The 16,105-nt window shown below is 41.0% G+C and overlaps 2 protein-coding genes and 1 long non-coding RNA gene across 4 annotated transcripts; 1 reads left to right on the top strand and 2 right to left on the bottom strand.

Annotated features, from left to right (window-relative positions):
* Window positions 1-401: 401 nt before the first annotated feature.
* Window positions 402-5,834, bottom strand: henmt1 (HEN methyltransferase 1). 2 transcript variants are annotated; one of them, XM_063890820.1, is made up of 9 exons: window positions 5,251-5,834; window positions 4,158-4,270; window positions 3,557-3,691; window positions 3,171-3,353; window positions 2,688-2,871; window positions 2,144-2,363; window positions 1,816-1,918; window positions 995-1,152; window positions 402-656 (listed from the first exon to the last, which is right to left on the bottom strand). In XM_063890820.1, exons 1-9 carry the CDS (start codon window positions 5,332-5,334, stop codon window positions 544-546), a joined length of 1,293 nt encoding a protein of 430 aa, XP_063746890.1. In that variant the 5' UTR covers window positions 5,335-5,834; the 3' UTR covers window positions 402-543. The 2 variants fall into 2 exon arrangements, with proteins under 2 accessions (XP_063746890.1, XP_063746891.1); XM_063890821.1 differs by having other exon boundaries at window positions 1,816-1,915.
* A 364-nt stretch (window positions 5,835-6,198) lies between these two features.
* On the bottom strand, window positions 6,199-15,892 carry LOC134869939 (fibronectin type III domain-containing protein 7-like). Its single transcript, XM_063891901.1, has 14 exons — window positions 15,848-15,892; window positions 15,297-15,557; window positions 13,128-13,388; window positions 12,770-13,027; window positions 12,214-12,477; window positions 11,844-12,104; window positions 11,100-11,360; window positions 10,173-10,433; window positions 9,383-9,640; window positions 8,643-8,903; window positions 8,118-8,405; window positions 7,337-7,573; window positions 7,153-7,218; window positions 6,199-7,057 (listed from the first exon to the last, which is right to left on the bottom strand). Exons 1-14 carry the CDS (start codon window positions 15,864-15,866, stop codon window positions 6,774-6,776), a joined length of 3,240 nt encoding a protein of 1,079 aa, XP_063747971.1. The 5' UTR covers window positions 15,867-15,892; the 3' UTR covers window positions 6,199-6,773.
* Window positions 6,798-7,734, top strand: LOC134869940 (uncharacterized). Its single transcript, XR_010166477.1, has 3 exons — window positions 6,798-7,072; window positions 7,173-7,227; window positions 7,355-7,734. It is a non-coding gene; the product is annotated as an uncharacterized LOC134869940 (long non-coding RNA).
* Window positions 15,893-16,105: the final 213 nt, after the last annotated feature.

Raw genomic sequence — 16,105 nt, 5'->3', positions numbered from 1 at the left:
AAATAAACCGTCAGATGGCATAGACAGCTATGTTTTTAAGAATACATAGGGGATCGATGTCCGGTCGGTCTGCCGGTGGACGAGCGGCAGGCAGCAGGCTTACACTGAAACTGATTTCTGAATTACATTGTTTCTTTTACTGTCCTTTTTTCTGTAGAGGAAGTGAAGAAACCTGAACTTGGGTTTTATTTCTTGTTTGAGGTGCAATATACTCCGCTTTAAAACATGAAAAAACTATTATTTTCCGCTTCGCTCTAATGCATTATTTTCGACAGAAAGTGAGGGGGCTATACTTTTGTCCGGAAGTGCCGTTAGCATCCTTATACTATATTTTTCTAGAAAAACCCCTGATGTAAAACAATAACAATGCCACCTTTTTTTCTCAATTTTGAAGTTTTATTTTACAATTTACATTTGAACCTTCAGTATTTTCTTATTCTAAAGACCTTTTTGTTAACATACTGTCCAGTAGTATCTAAGATAAACTATTGCTCACTCAAGAAGCCACCTAAAACTCCTGACAGCAAATCAGAATCCTTAAGATCAAACATTTAGCCCCCAGTCTTCCTCTGGTTCAGCACTGTGGGGGCACTGGCTAGCCTCTGCATACCCGCTGTCCTCAAAATCCTTATGAAGCTCTTCGTCATCTTCATGGTCTGAAACACAAAATCACAACCTTTCAGTTATGAAATTCATAGAATAAGCAGCAGAACAGGATATACACAATGCCATGTGGCTGTCTTTTTTAAGTGTAATGAGCTTAGTTGTAAGATTAGTGATTGGGCAAACTTTGTGAACCACCTAATTACAAAATTGCTTTCACACCTGCAGTCCAGTTCATTTTGGTCAGGGCCAACATTTTTTAAATTGTATTCCTGGTCTAGTTGCTGTTCACACTGACTTTTTTTATTACCTGGTTGTCAAGTTCCCTCCTAGGTGTAAATGTTAAGGTCTTACTCACACTATAAACAGACATAAGTGTTGGTAACATTACCTTGTTCCTGGTAATTCAGGAGCACAGCAGAGCTGTCCTGGCTCAGTTTGACTGCGGGTTCATCCATCAGGAAGAGTCTGAGATTACTGACACTTCCACTCAGGGTGCTGACTTTGGGGCAGCAGGACCAGAGCACAGCCAGAGGGACAGACACACGCCTGCCAGCACACACAAAGGGAGATGTATCGCTGATAAGGTGATGCCAGATTTTTGGGAAATATTTCTCAACTGGAGTATCAATCATTACATTTGTGCTAGATGAAGATAAGATCTTAGTGGTCGAATGAAGCTTAGTCTGTCGTCATATTTTATCAAAAGCTGAACATTTGTTTTTTTACTATCCTCTTTCTGCAATTGCTGCTAGACTCAAAAGTCATTCTACAAATATTATAATGTTATTCATTTTGTGTAGTTTAATCTTTTTCTGCAACTGGGCAGTGATACTAGGTTAAAACAAAAAGAAGAGACATTTGAAAAAGAATGAAACCTGCACATGTCAAGTGTCAATGTTAGGAATGAAACTTCAACCTATACTGTACGTACTGCTCAAATCGAAAATTGAGCAAATATTGATATTTAAGAATAGGACTTTGAAAGACGACAGCAGTTTACTGTGGCACATCCATTCTTCTTAACAGTAGTTGATAACATGAATAAACATGTCATGTATGAACCAACTGTACAGCAGAAATGACAGCATCTCTACAGCCAGTCCAAAGTACAGAAGCCCCCGGAATACGGCCTGTGTTCATGACCTGCATTCCACAAACTGCCTTATAACTCATCTTCAGTTCCTCTTCATCTTCCTCAAGGAAACTCACCTGTGCCGTTTGTCAGACTCCGGTTGGCTGCGAGTCCAAAACAGCTCTCCATCCTCCTCTTCCTGATGCTCCACAAGTGTTTGTATCTCTGCTCCACAAGCTGCTGTGAAATATGTTTGGTTTTTAAAAGAAATGCCTCCTTTTAAGTGTTTATCTGTTAAGGAACATTGTAACTTGAGCCACTTGGCAGTACTAAACACAATGATATCCTGCAGAAATCTTTAATTTAACACACATTAGGTTTGGAAAAAAATTAACTCAGTGCCTGTTTCCCATTCAGGATTTTCAAACCAAACTTTTATACAACCTTTTTAGGACCGGTGTTCACCTGTCTGTGTCTCTCCAGTGTCCACATGTCTCTCCGATGTTCCGAAGCATTCCTCTCCTTCACCCTCAGCCTGGCACAGACTAACGGCTTCATCCCTATTGCCAGTCTGCTCCGCAATCCATCTTCTCTTCAGTTGTTCCACCCAGTAAACCACCTCACTCACCAGGACCCTCCGCAAAATGTTGTTGTCATGCAGGCTGGGGTAGTTTATACTATACAGCTGAGATAGAAACATCTATTTTACTCATCTATAATAAGATAAATAATAAAAACTATGTTTGTAAGGAGAAGTATGTGTGCCTTAAGCTTACAGTCAGCTAGTAAAAAGTAAATTTGGGTTAGTTACTAGTGAAGGGTCATTGCAAAAAATGGTTATACTTCTGTTGCCTTTACTCTGTGTTGAAAATAAAGGGCAGTGAGAAATATGCAGCGAGGGAAAGTTGGGAGCAACGCCCCCATTATTCAGTCCGATAATGAGCGGTAGTTTCTTTAAAGACTCGACCTCTGCCTCAAAAATGACTGGTGTATAAAGACGTTTACTCACAAGTGTGTATGAAAACACATCCTCAGCATCTTCATCGATCATGTTGTAACCCTCTTGGCCCCCGAGACGGTGAAACACACCGACCTGGGAGCAGAAGCCGACGTGCTCCTGCTGACCTGGTGGTGCCTGTCCAACACCAGTTAACTCCACAACATAACCGTACTGCCAACACACCTTCATAGCCCTAATGTAATGTTGACACAATACAGTTAGATTAATCTTTTCTTCATTAGGGGGTATAGAATCAGAACAAAGTAGCCAAGTAGATTTTCTCTTAGAAATAGCCTTGGTGTTTGGTGAATACAATAAACTAAATAAGAATAAATAAAAAATGTAGGCAAAGTATTGCAAAAGTCAAATAAATACAAAATGATAACAGAAAATATCAATAAAATCTGAAAAAGATACTATAAAAAACACACTGTACCAAATATATCCTCTATGCTACAATCCAAAAAGTCTGAAAAGGAAAAACCTGCCTACCAGGACTTGAACTCTGCTCTGCTCCACTCAAACTTGTGGTCTCTGTGTCTGAAACCCACAAGTCCAGGGAGACAGGGATTGAAGTCAGAGTTTGGGGTACTGACGATCACCGCCCCAGGGGTCAAGTAACCAAACACCACCTCAGAAAAAAGCTCCACATCAGCAAGGGTGAGATGCTCAATGCTGCAGACAGCCAGGGAGGAAACATGGGGGCCAGATCATGGGTCAATGATCGATATGACTGATAGATAAAAACACCACAACGATAGATAGGTAGGTGAACATAGTGAAAAGGTAGAGAAACAAATTATAAACAAAAATACTAATAGGTGCTTAAGAAGGACAACTTGATGACTTTGAACTTCAACAACCACACAATCCCTTACAGCTCTATACTGGTCACCAGATCAAATCCTCTGAGTCGTGCATCTTTCTGAGTGACTGAGCCCTGGTACAGCTCGATGCACAGCTGATCATAACTTGGCTGCAGATAGTCTGTTGATATAGGGGCTAGTCCATGCCTGATGGAACATACAAGCAGGGTGCACGTTATAAATCCATACATTATCACTGATTACAATAACAAAACTAAAGTGGCATGCATGGCAGTGAAAAGGTGAATTGCAGTGACTATCAGTTTGACTATTTGAGACGTATTACATAATTTGAGTTGCAAATAACTGTATTTACTTAATATAATCGTTGGATTGTTTCATCATTTAAACTGTGCAATGCCAACTGGCCAGTGAAAAATACCCATCCAATACTATAGGTTGGACAGTCCATATCCAAATACATTTTGAAGGATTTACATTTCAAAAGCTACATCCAGCCAACATATTTGTATTTTTCTGCTGATAAACTCAACCAATAGGCTAATCGACTAATGTGTTCACCTCTGCATAAATCTGCCATATTGTAATAATTATGAGTAAAAGTTCTCCCCGGATAATGTACTACTGCATTTGATTTTCTAAACATACATACATCTTTCTTTTCAATTGGACACCATCGATGTCGACTCCAACCAGCAGTTCAATTTCACGGTGAAACTTCAGCTTCTTCAGAAGAACGCACTCACTGCAGCCTAAATCCAACACCTGTTGGGCAGGGAGAAATAACATGATGTATGGGATTAAGTAGTAAACTGATCCGTACAAGGCACATAACTACGACGGAGTATTAGGGCCACATATGAAGAAAAACAATATTTTTGCCGTGACGAGATTAAAGTCGACACGGCGACTTTAAAGTCAACATGTCGACATTAAACTCGAAATGTCGAGAATAAAGTTGAAATATTATGTCGACTTTAATCTCGACATGTCGAGAATAATCTCGATTTTATGTCAATTGACACTGAAAACTATTCAGAGAGAAAGCAACCGCTCCACAGGTGCAGTTTGAGTCACGCATGGTTCTTACACTAATCACCACACTGTGGTTCTGCGCTAAAACAGCGAGGATCTCTTTATTGTTAAATCCAATTCGGAAGTATAATTTGACCAAATGATCTACACAAGCCATTTCGGATTCAGTGCAGGACCTGTGGGAGCGGTTGCTATGTCTCCCAACTAATTTCAACTTTATTCTCGACATTTCGAGTTTTATCTCGACACGTCGAGATTAAAGTCGACATAATATTTCAACTTTATTCTCGATATTTCGAGTTTAATCTCGACATGTCGAGATTAAACTCGACATGACATTTCAACTTTATTCTCGACATTTCGAGTTTAATGTCGCCGTGTCGACTTTAAAGTCGCCGTGTCGACTTTAAAGTCAACATGTCGACTTTAAAGTCGCCGTGTCGACTTTAATCTCGTCACGGCAAAAATATTTTTTTTCTTCATATGTGGCCCTAATACTCCGTCGTACATAACTCATGTTCATTTTGTTACATAAAACAAAACACAACTTAGGCGAATGTTAAGAAGTTGCATTAGCAATGTGCTAATAAAGCTAACGTTAGCTCAACGACGTGCGTTGCAGAAATTAGCTATGGTGTTAAGGTTAGAACATGTTGCTTTACAAATGTTGGCATAGCTAAAGTTTGTTTCTCACTAAGGCTGTAACTTACCTTTTTGGGTTTCTTCATCTTGACGAAATCGATGATAAACTGATGTCTCTGTCTGTGCAGCGCAGGACTGAACATTGGCTCCATCTTCACGTTGTATTATGCTAACGTCCTCAGCTCCGCCGTCCACAAGATGGCAGGGTTATTGAGTGGTATTTGCCGACAAATATTCATTGTTTTTTTCGTGTGAACAATGCCACATAGAAGCAGGACTTTTTTGTATTATTATTATTATTAGTATTAGTATTATTAGTAGTAGCCTAGTAGTATTATTTCAGCTGGCTTTCAGTAGAGGTAACCATGGTTAATATTAAAGGTCAGAAGCCAACAGATCTAGTGCTGTAAAGAGATGATTTGATTTTGTTTCAGCTCTGTCGTGTTTTTAGATTATGCACTCACTTTCTACTTGTGGTTTGATCTAGTTTGTGCTTTCCGGATGTTAAGGTCGAAATATATATTTGAGACATTAAATACAAATTGTCCATTGACACAACAGATAGTGTTTGACCCATAGTTTGTAGATAATATTAATGAGAGCAGCTTCAATTCAAATGTTTCCAGTCTTCAAGTTTTGTCAACCCTTTTTCAAAAGTGCTGATCCTGTGCTGGTAGCTTTAAATACAAATGAGCTGCCCCCCATGCCCCATGTGAGATGTTTGGTTTAGAAATGCACAATGGTGCTCTAGGTCTAGGAGGAGATTCAGCTGATAAGGTGGGCGGGTGTTACCTTGGTTGGAAACAAAATCCTTGTGACATCACAAAGTGGCCAAAATCTGATCAGCTCATTTTTAGACAGGTTTTTATATAGATGGATCAGGACAAAAGAGAGAGTCTTTTTCCCTGAAACTTTTTAATCTCACAGAGGGAACACATATGTATGTATAACAGACGTGAAAAAGTAAAGGTTGCGTAATAGATGACCTTTAAGGAAAGAAAAAATGATTGGAGAGGAACAAGAGGGCGATAGAGAGGGAACAAAGCATGAAAGATGATGGGAATAAAGGAGTCAAAGATAAATGTCTCAACTCAATAATGTATCATTTGGATGGATTGCCAGACCTTTTCAGCTCCGTAGCTTTGGATTGATTCAGACACACACACATTGAGGTTTTTTTCACCCAAAAAAGGAGGGTTTTCAACATCGATGTTTACACATAAGGATGTTTAATGTTTCACAGATTTATTTTAATCCTTCATTGCTTAGATTGTTAAACAAGTTCTGTAAAAGTTTTTTATGATAAATACAATATTCAGAAATATGTGCTATTGCTAAAAATAGATTCATGAGCATTCAAATCTAGAATGTTTTGCCCTTAGGTTTGATCGTAATGCGATCTTGAGATGAAACAGAATAATTGTATTGTAGTTTTGTAGTAATATCTTTCTTTTTTTACAATTTCAAAGTTTCTTAAAGATTGAATCTTTAAAAGTTGTGTTAAGGATGCTACAGAGTGAAAAAAAATATATAACCATTATGAAGGTATTTCTGCTGAGTCCAGTGTCCATTTAAGTGGATCTGTGATTTTTCATGAGGAGGCACCGGTGGTTCTACAGATCGGCGCGGAGTATTCACTTTGGTTGACGGTGTTTTTGGCTGCCAGCCTGATGCAGTAGTTGGTCCACGGCTTCAGGTTGTTCTCTTTGTAAAAATTACCTTCCACGATTCTCACTCTAGGTTGCTGATTGGCCTGCTGGTCTTTCTGTTCCTCGATCACAACTTTGTACTCGGTTGCATCCTTCACTGACGTCCAATTCACATACAAGGAAACTCCACTTACTTTTACTTTCAGCACTTTTGGGGTTTTTAGATCTGTGAGAAAGAAGGGTAAGTTATTACCACTTACATAGTACAGATCACAGTACATACTTTTCCAATGTGATGTACAGTAATAACACTACACTTACCTTTGTCTAAACGGGCATAGGTTGCACTGTCCCGCAAATCTCTTCTTCTGCGAGCTCCTGCTGGACCTAAGGAAGGTGAGAAATACGCGTTAAACATACACCTCATAATTTTTCTAAAAGAGCAAGGCAGATATTTTAAGGGTGTTGTCTTTATTGTGATGCAGATGTCCCCTGCCCATCTAACCTGTAATATCTTGGTTAGGGATGCTCTCTCCAACTGCATTGCTGGCCGTCACACCAGTAGCGTCAGGATCGAAGTTGGTCAGCTGACAGGAGAGCCCGGTGGTGTGGCAAAGCTCAACTCGGTCTTGCCCCGACAAATTGTAGACTTTGTATCTGGTGGCAAACACTGACGCATCCCAGGAAAGCTCGGCTAAGTCTGTGTCACCGGTGTACCGCACATTCTGCGGAGCACAGGGGACTGGGAAAACAGCAGAACTGAAGTTAAAATAACGACTGGGACGTTTCTTTAAAACACCTTCATTTCACCCCTATTTCACGTTTATATGCTGTTTACAAACATAAAATAAATGGTCTATACTGTAACACACTATAATTGTGTTGCAAAATAGATCAGTTTTAAGCTGACATAAAGATAAATAAGTGTTAAAAAATGTAAAGCATTTGTCAACAATTACAACTTCTATGAAGATATATTTTATTTCCTCACAATTATTATATTGTAATAATCAGCCTCCACTTTTTTATTTGACAAACACATGAATAATGACTTTATGTATCTAATTACAACTATGTTGGTTTGTTTTAAGCAAAGTATTAAATATTAATATACTCTGAATAAATATTAAATAGGTTGACTTATAGTATACTGTTTTTCCAATGTTCATGCAATCCAAAACCAAAAAGTCAAAGGAAGAGTTTTTGGGATAAAAATATGTATAAGTTCAAAAACATTTAATCTTTTACTGTACTTAAAGTAAGGGATAATTGCAGTTTAGCGTTACCTGTGACTCCACTTAAGGTACTGGATGGTCCACTGACCGCCGCTGAGTTTCTGGAGTGTACAGTGAGATTATAAGCGGTGCTGCAAGGCATTGGGAACTCAAAGTATTTCCTGGGCAGCCAGTAAGAAGAGACCTCCATCTGGGACTGTGGGTTGTTTTGGATTCGGCCGGTTATCTTTGCGAGGTACTCAACATCAGAACAGTTGACGTTGTCCCATGACGTCATGGCCCAGTGACTTTGACCTATCTTCTGCATTCGGACATTGACGCCAGTTGGAGGGCATGGTGCTAAGGAGGAAAGCAAGATACATTTCTAGCTCTTGTTCTTCAGGTGTAGTTTGGAGCAACTACTTGTTAAATGTATCCCTTTGAAAACACGACATCCACTTTTTCCTCTGTACATCTTGCTAGGACTCTTTTATATCTTCACCACTAGACAAGCAATCCAACATATTTAGTTTAATTTTATAAAAATGAACAAAATCAACAAGTTTGACCATTATGGTGAATGTTTGTTTTTTTTACCTGCTCCCGCCTGCAGAGGTGGACTGAACGAGCTGTTGCAGATGCCGTTTGAAGCTTCAACAGAGAAATTGTAAACGCCTCCGCATTTCAGGCCTTCGATGGTGCAGGAAGCTGCGGTGTTGTCGCAGTAGAACGCGTCTCCATCCATGGACTGAGCACAGGCAAAGTATTCCACAGCGCCCTCACTGGCATCCCAAGACAGCTCGGCAGAGTTGGTCTCACAATCCATATCCACTGAGAGACCGGAAGGCTCACAGGGCACTGCGACCACAGAGAGAAAATAAATTCCATCAGAGATTTGATCAGGAAGTGGGCCTGCAGGTTCTATATGTTTTAGTGATAATGTAAACTCCTCCTTGTAAGCTAAGATTTGAAAAGGGAGAGAAAAATCTAACCAGGAGAGATGACAAGTAAAGTGTAAAATTCAGTGTGGTAAGTGGAAACAAAACTGTAGAAAGTAACAGCTAAATGGTACATATTGTTATTTATATTGATTAACACAGGGACAGAACAACAGTAACAATAGTAAACGTTTTTTTTCAGACACCATAAATTGATTACTTCTGAATATTGCAATATCATGATAGAAAATGTCTCAGCTAAACCCGAAAGAGATTCAGATAAAGAAGAGCAGAAAACTCTCCTGGCCTCCACTGTTTGATCTTTACATTTTCTTGTTGTCTGATTTCAACATACCACTTTGATGTCCTATAAATACAAATGTTCCATTGTGTCTCTACCTGTCCTGAAGTTTGAGGTGCTGGGCTGGCTGGTGCAGTTGTCTCCACTGGCGATGATGCTTAAGTTGTAGGACTGTCCGCAGTGCAGGTGAGTCAGGGTGCAGTTGTTCACTGAGGTGTTGCAGCTCGCAACATGTCCGTCCCCCCCTATGGCTGTCAGGAGGTAGGATGTAGCCACAGGGGAGTGTCCCCACATCACTGTGGCACCATTCTCCTCACACGATGCTTCCACTGTCACATTGTCTGGGACACAGGGCGCTGAGGAGGGCAGAGAAACCTTTTTATGGTTCTGGTTTTTTTTATATTATAAGCTGCTTTATCTCTTCCTGGGGTCTTTGTAAGAATTTCTTTCACATAAATACACAAAAGCAATGACCAAACCTTTCGCAACCAGAAAAAATAGACAGGCCTACTGAATTGACAAAAATGTATCCATTGCTGTTTATAGACAGTCCAGTCCTGACAATTTTGCTTTTATATTACAACAAGTTTGCCGGTTAGGTCCGGTTTGGGTAGTTGCATATTTGTGAATAATATACGTCACCAATGAGCCAAGTCAGGAGGACCCAAAGTAGTAGAGTAACTGTATTTCTCATCATGAGGAGATAGAATTATATGTGAAATAGGTTTGGCAAATATAAGACTAAAATGTCCAGATTTCTATTTAAATAAAACTTTCCTAAATAAAAACAGGATGTGGTTGACTAAATTTGATTAAAATAACCAGGAGTATTTGACACAGGACTAAGAGAAACACTACTTCTAGATGTACTGGCGAGTTGAAAGTTACCAGTTTTGATCTTCTTTGGAGGGCTTCTGAGGCTGCTGCATTTATCAGAAGAAGCTGATACTATGACGCTATAATGCATGCCACAGCGGATACCCAGCAGTTCACACGAGTTGGAGGAGCTGTTACAGGAAATGAGGGTTTGGTCGTGGCCCTCAGCAGTCACCAGGTAGAGGGGTGTGTCATCCATCGACTCCCATTCAACCAGGATTGTGCTGCTGTTGCATTCTGTCACTGCGCTAATAGATGAGAGAGCACACGGACCTACAGGACAAGACGCATAATAAAAATAATAGCTTGAGGATTCAAGCACAAGCAGTGTGAGATACTTAATGAAAAATAAAAAAGGGTCAAGTACTTTTAAGAAAAGTTAAGCCTTGTATTCTCCTCATTGCTTGTTCTGTTATAAATGGCACCATGTTATAAGCCTCCATAAGTTATAGCATTAGTCCTTGATAATACTTTTAAATTCATTTGAATACCATCTTTCACTTTGATTAGCAGATGGAAGCAAACATGTACATTTGATAAGATAATGTATTATAAAGCTCTAATTAAAAGTAAAAAACAGTTCTAACCATCCATTTGCTCCCATCATAGGGGCCACAACACCCTCGAATGGGTCACAACATTAATTTGAGGGTTTACAAAATGATTTGAGGGATAGAAAAGAGGGAACAAAAATGTTCTCCTTCTCAAATTATTATTTTCTTGCAAAAAATGTAACAGTTGTATTATTCAATTCAACAATCTTTGGTTTTAAAAGTGAAAATCTCTGCTTGATCAATAAATGCAAGCTGTAAAGTGGGGTGAACATTATTCATATTAAAGGATCACAAGCCAAAAGGGTGGGAACCACTGATTGCGCTTTAAAGACAGCACTCCACTACTTTAAATTATTATTTGAGAGAAGAGAATCTTGTTGAATACCTGTCTGAAGCTCGAAGGGGGTGCTGTGGTTGCTGCGGCAGTGTTTGTTGACAGCAGTGACGTGGATGGTGTAAATCGTCCCACATTCAAGATCAGGGACTTCACAGGGAGAGGATGTGGAAGTGCAGCTGGAGTTGTGACCTCCGATCCCCGTGGCCAGTACAGAGTAGCTGAGGGCTCCTTTTGAGGGGTCCCAAGTCACCCAAGCATTGTTGGATACACAGTCCAGCCTGCCCTCAATTTTCCTGGGCACACACGGAGCTGCGGAGTGAATTCAAAAAAGTTATACCTCCACACTTTACATCTGCAGCATCATATTACGTACAGGCATATAAAATAACAACAGCAGCCGTAGTTCATGTACTCACACCATCAGACATTTGCACCATCTATAAAGACTTCACATTTTGACTAATTATTTTTCGTTTTTTTAATCCCATCCCTTGTTCTCAGACAATATTTATTTCTAAATATCTTGGGCATTGGTCTCTAGAAAGGTTGTTGTAACACTCATTGATTTCAATTGCTGCATGGGTTTCATTTTTAGAAGCCTTACTTTTCATTAGATGGCGCTGGTTTTAAAGCTTTGGTTTTGGTCTAAAAATAACTGGGCAGCAGCTCTCCCTTGTGGAGAATGTTGACATGCATCAAGTGCATTTTGGTAATTTGGTCCTAAATCATTACGATTGTACTAATAAATTGCATTGAATTGACAAAAAAAAGTGGGTGTCTGCTTGATCTTACCTGAGGAAGTCTCTACCACAGCACTGGGCTTACTCTCACAGCCATCCCTCACAGACAGCACCGTCACGTTGTAGCTCTGTCCACATGGTAGATCCCTTATGGTGCAGGCACTGTCACTGGAGTTACAGTAGAGTCTCGCTCCTGTGTTGCTCACCGCTGCCACATGGAAGTACTGGTGATCGGGGTTAGGGGACCAAGACACAACGATGGTGCCCTCATCACACTGTGAATCAACGACCACATTCTGGGGTGGACAATTGGCTGAAGGGAAAACAAAAAGGGGGAGGCAGAGAGAAGCAAAGATGGCAGGTTAATTACAACAATAAAAAATACTCAGACACAGCAAACCTTTACAAGATGTTGACAGTACCTGTTCGCACGTAAGCCTTGTTGCTCTCCACACTGGAGCAGGACTCATCCAGGGCATACACGCTCACGTTGTAGGTCTGTTCACACTGCAGGTCGCTCAGGTCACAGAAGGTCATGGTGTTGTTACATTCAGCCTGGTGGCTCCCGTCTTCTGTCACGCCCACTGCACGATAGGTGAGTGCTCCACTGGCTTGTTCCCATGTCACTGCAGCGGAGTTTGAGTGGCAGAGTAGGGAAGCCTTGATGTTGGTCGGACTGCAAGGCACTGCGAGACAAAAAAGGAGCAGTGAGGCGATTTAGTTCCTGTAGATTTATTATAAATATCAGCAATGAGACAATTCAAGTCAGCTACATATTTTTGACGCTTTAGAAAGAGTCCGACTGAACTAACATTTCATAACATTATAATGTTGTATCAATTGTTCTTCCCAAGAAAAGCCTTATAGATATAGATATTAAAAGTGTTTACATTACAACTTACAGTGTCAGACAACCAATAGAAATCTAACTATTTCACTCAACTCGTAGAAAAGGACACTTATCATACTGATTCATACCTGACTGCAGATCGAGGTAGGCGTTGCTGTTGTCACACGCTCCATCCTGAGCTGTCACTGTCAGGTTGTACAGCTGACCGCAATGCATGTTGGGTAGCTGGCAACTTGCTGTGGTGCTGTTACAATGAGTTTTGTGACCATCGGGCCCAAAAGCTCGCACCATGTAGGAGGACACCTCCTCTTCTTCTTCCCATGACACCACGCCTGTGTCATTACTGCACACCATCTCTGCTTTTACATTCTGTGGTATGCACCGCACTACACACACACACACACACACACACACACAAACAAGTATGAACATTGACAGGTAAAACATAGAGGTTTAATATGGCATTAATTTTTCCAGGGATTCTACCTGTGTTAATTACTAGCGGAGAGCTTTTAGCGCTGCTACACGTGTCATCTGAAGCGCTGACGGTGATGGAGTAGTTGAGGCCACACAGCAGGTCATCGAACACGCACGTTGTCTTGCTGCTGTTGCACGTTGACTCATAGCCCCCGTTGCCCTGGGCAATTGTGGTGTATGATGATGTTCCTTTGCAAGGCTCCCAGGACACGGCCACAGCGCCAGACTCACAATCCAACCAGGCCTCCACCTTCTGCGGGACACAGGGAACTGCACAGGCATAGGAAGAAATAATTATATATATATACAGTGGGGCAAAAAAGTATTTAGTCAGCCACCAATTGTGCAAGTTCTCCCATTTAAAAAGATGAGAGAGGCCTGTAATTTTTATCATACGTACACTTCAACTATGAGAGACAGAATGAGAAAAAAAATCCAGGAAATCACATTGTAGGATTTTTAATGAATTCATTGGTAAATTCCTCGGTAAAATAAGTATTTGGTCACCTACAAACAAGCAAGATTTCTGGCTCTCACAGACCTGTAACTTCTTCTTTAAGAGGCTCCTCTGTCCTCCACTCGTTACCTGTATTAATGGCACCTTTTTGAACTCGTTATCAGTATAAAAGACACCTGTCCACAACCTCAAACAGTCATACTCCAAACTCCACTATGGCCAAGACCAAAGAGCTGTCAAAGGAGACCAGAGACAAAATTGTAGACCTGCACCAGGCTGGGAAAACTGAATTTGCAATAGGTAAGCAGCTTGGTGTGAAGAAATCAACTGTGGGAGCAATTATTAGAAAATGGAAGACATACAAGACCACTGCTAATCTCCCTCGATCTGGGGCTCCACGCAAGATCTCACCCCGTGGGGTCAAAATGATCACAAGAACGGTGAGCAAAAATCCCAGAACCACACGGGGGGACCTAGTGAATGACCTGCAGAGAGCTGGGACCAAAGTAACAGAGGCTACCATCAGTAACACACTACGCCGCCAGGGACTTAAATCCTGCAGTTCCAGACGTCTCCCCCTGCTTAAGCCAGTACATGTCCAGGCCCGTCTGAAGTTTGCTAGAGGGCATTTGGATGATCCAGAAGAGGATTGGGAGAATGTCATATGGTCAGATGAAACCAAAATAGAAGTTTTTGGTAAAAACTCAACTCGTCGTGTTTGGAGGAGAAAGAATGCAGACTTGCATCCAAAGAACACCATACCTACTGTGAAGCATGGGGGTGGAAACATCATGCTTTGGGGCTGTTTTTCTGCAAAGGGACCAGGACGACTGATCCGTGTAAAGGAAAGAATGAATGGGGCCATGTATCGTGAGATTTTGAGTGAAAACCTCCTTCCATCAGCAAGGGCACTGAAGATGAAGCGTGGCTGGGTCTTTCAGTATGACAATGATCCCAAACACACCGCCAGGGCAACGAATTAGTGGCTTCGTAAGAAGCATTTCAAGGTCCTGGAGTGGCCTAGCCACTCTCCAGATCTCAACCCCATAGAAAATCTTTGGAGGGAGTTGAAAGTCTGTTTTGCCCAGCGACAGCCCCAAAACATCACTGCTTTAGAGGAGATCTGCATGGAGGAATGGGCCAAAATACCAGCAACAGTGTGTGAAAACCTTGTGAAGACTTACAGAAAACGTTTGACCTCTGTCATTGCCAACAAAGGGTATATAACAAAGTATTGAGATGAACTTTTGTTATTGACCAAATACTTATTTTCCACAATAATTTGAAAATAAATTCTTTAAAAATCCTACAATGTGATTTTCTGGATTTTTTTTCTCATTTTGTCTCTCATAGTTGAGGTATACCTATGATAACAAATACAGGCCTCTCTCATCTTTTTAAATGGGAGAACTTGCACAATTGGTGGCTGACTAAATACTTTTTTGCCCCACTGTATATATATATATATATATATATTTATTTGATTCAGGATCAGAAAAGGTGCAATAATCATCCATTGTAAGCAAAATCAGAGCTGCCAGAAAAATATATTTTGCCTAAATTACTTTCAGCCTTATGGAATACAGTACTATAATATGTACATGTTTCTTTCTTTCCACTTGAATGATGGGTAGTGTATATAAAATACAAGTAGATATATTCTCTTTCCTCCTATCCTGCTCCAAGGCCTCAATGTTTTAAGTCTCTTCAATCATCCTTACCTGCGTGCAGGTGTGAGACGTCACTCTTCGAGACATTGCACATGCTGTTGGCAGCAATCACGCTGATGTTGTAGGTGAAGCCACACATGAGCTCTGGTAGGACGCACGACTGTGTCTTTGTCTCGCAAACAGATTCATGTTCTTCCACGCCGAAGGCTTGGACGATATAGAAATCAGCCCCTTTGCTGGCCTGCCACGACACACGGGCTGTGTTTGTGGAGCAGTTCAGTACAGGCACAACATCCTCTGGAGGACAAGGCACTGGAAGATGAAGTGGGGAGAGAAGGAAATATCACAAGTTGGATTAATTGATTCAACAGACTTTATTTTCCGTAGTAGCTTAACAGCAAGCTGGAAATCTTTATCTGTCCAACCTCTCCTGGCTGAATGGTTAACTCAAAAGTCAGTTGTATATCTGACTACATCCACATCAGTGGAAAGGATGGTCTAACGTGTTTTTGTCATTAATATCCTGCAAAAAAAACCTTCAAACTCACTTTCATCTGGATTGTATCTACATTACTGAACAATAGTGCCTCTTATAAGCTCACCTGAGTCCACCTGTTTCATGGCACTTGGACGGCTGCTGCAATTCTCATTTGATGCCACAGTGGTGACATTATACGTCTGACCACACTGCAGGCCCTTTAGCTCGCAGTTGGTGTAGTTGGAGTGGCAGGTGGAAACATGGCCGTTAGGACAGCGGGCTGTTGCAGTGTAGTCCAGGGCGCCTTCAGCGTAGTTCCAGCTCAAAAGGGCCGAATTGGTGAAGCAGTCCAGAGCCAGGTAGCCAATGCTGGGTGTGCAGG

The sequence above is a fragment of the Eleginops maclovinus genome, chromosome 9, assembly GCF_036324505.1.
Source record: "Eleginops maclovinus isolate JMC-PN-2008 ecotype Puerto Natales chromosome 9, JC_Emac_rtc_rv5, whole genome shotgun sequence".
Lineage (NCBI taxonomy): Eukaryota > Metazoa > Chordata > Actinopteri > Perciformes > Eleginopidae > Eleginops > Eleginops maclovinus.
Note: the sequence above shows the minus strand (reverse complement) of the source record. Positions and strands in the feature narration are given on the sequence as shown.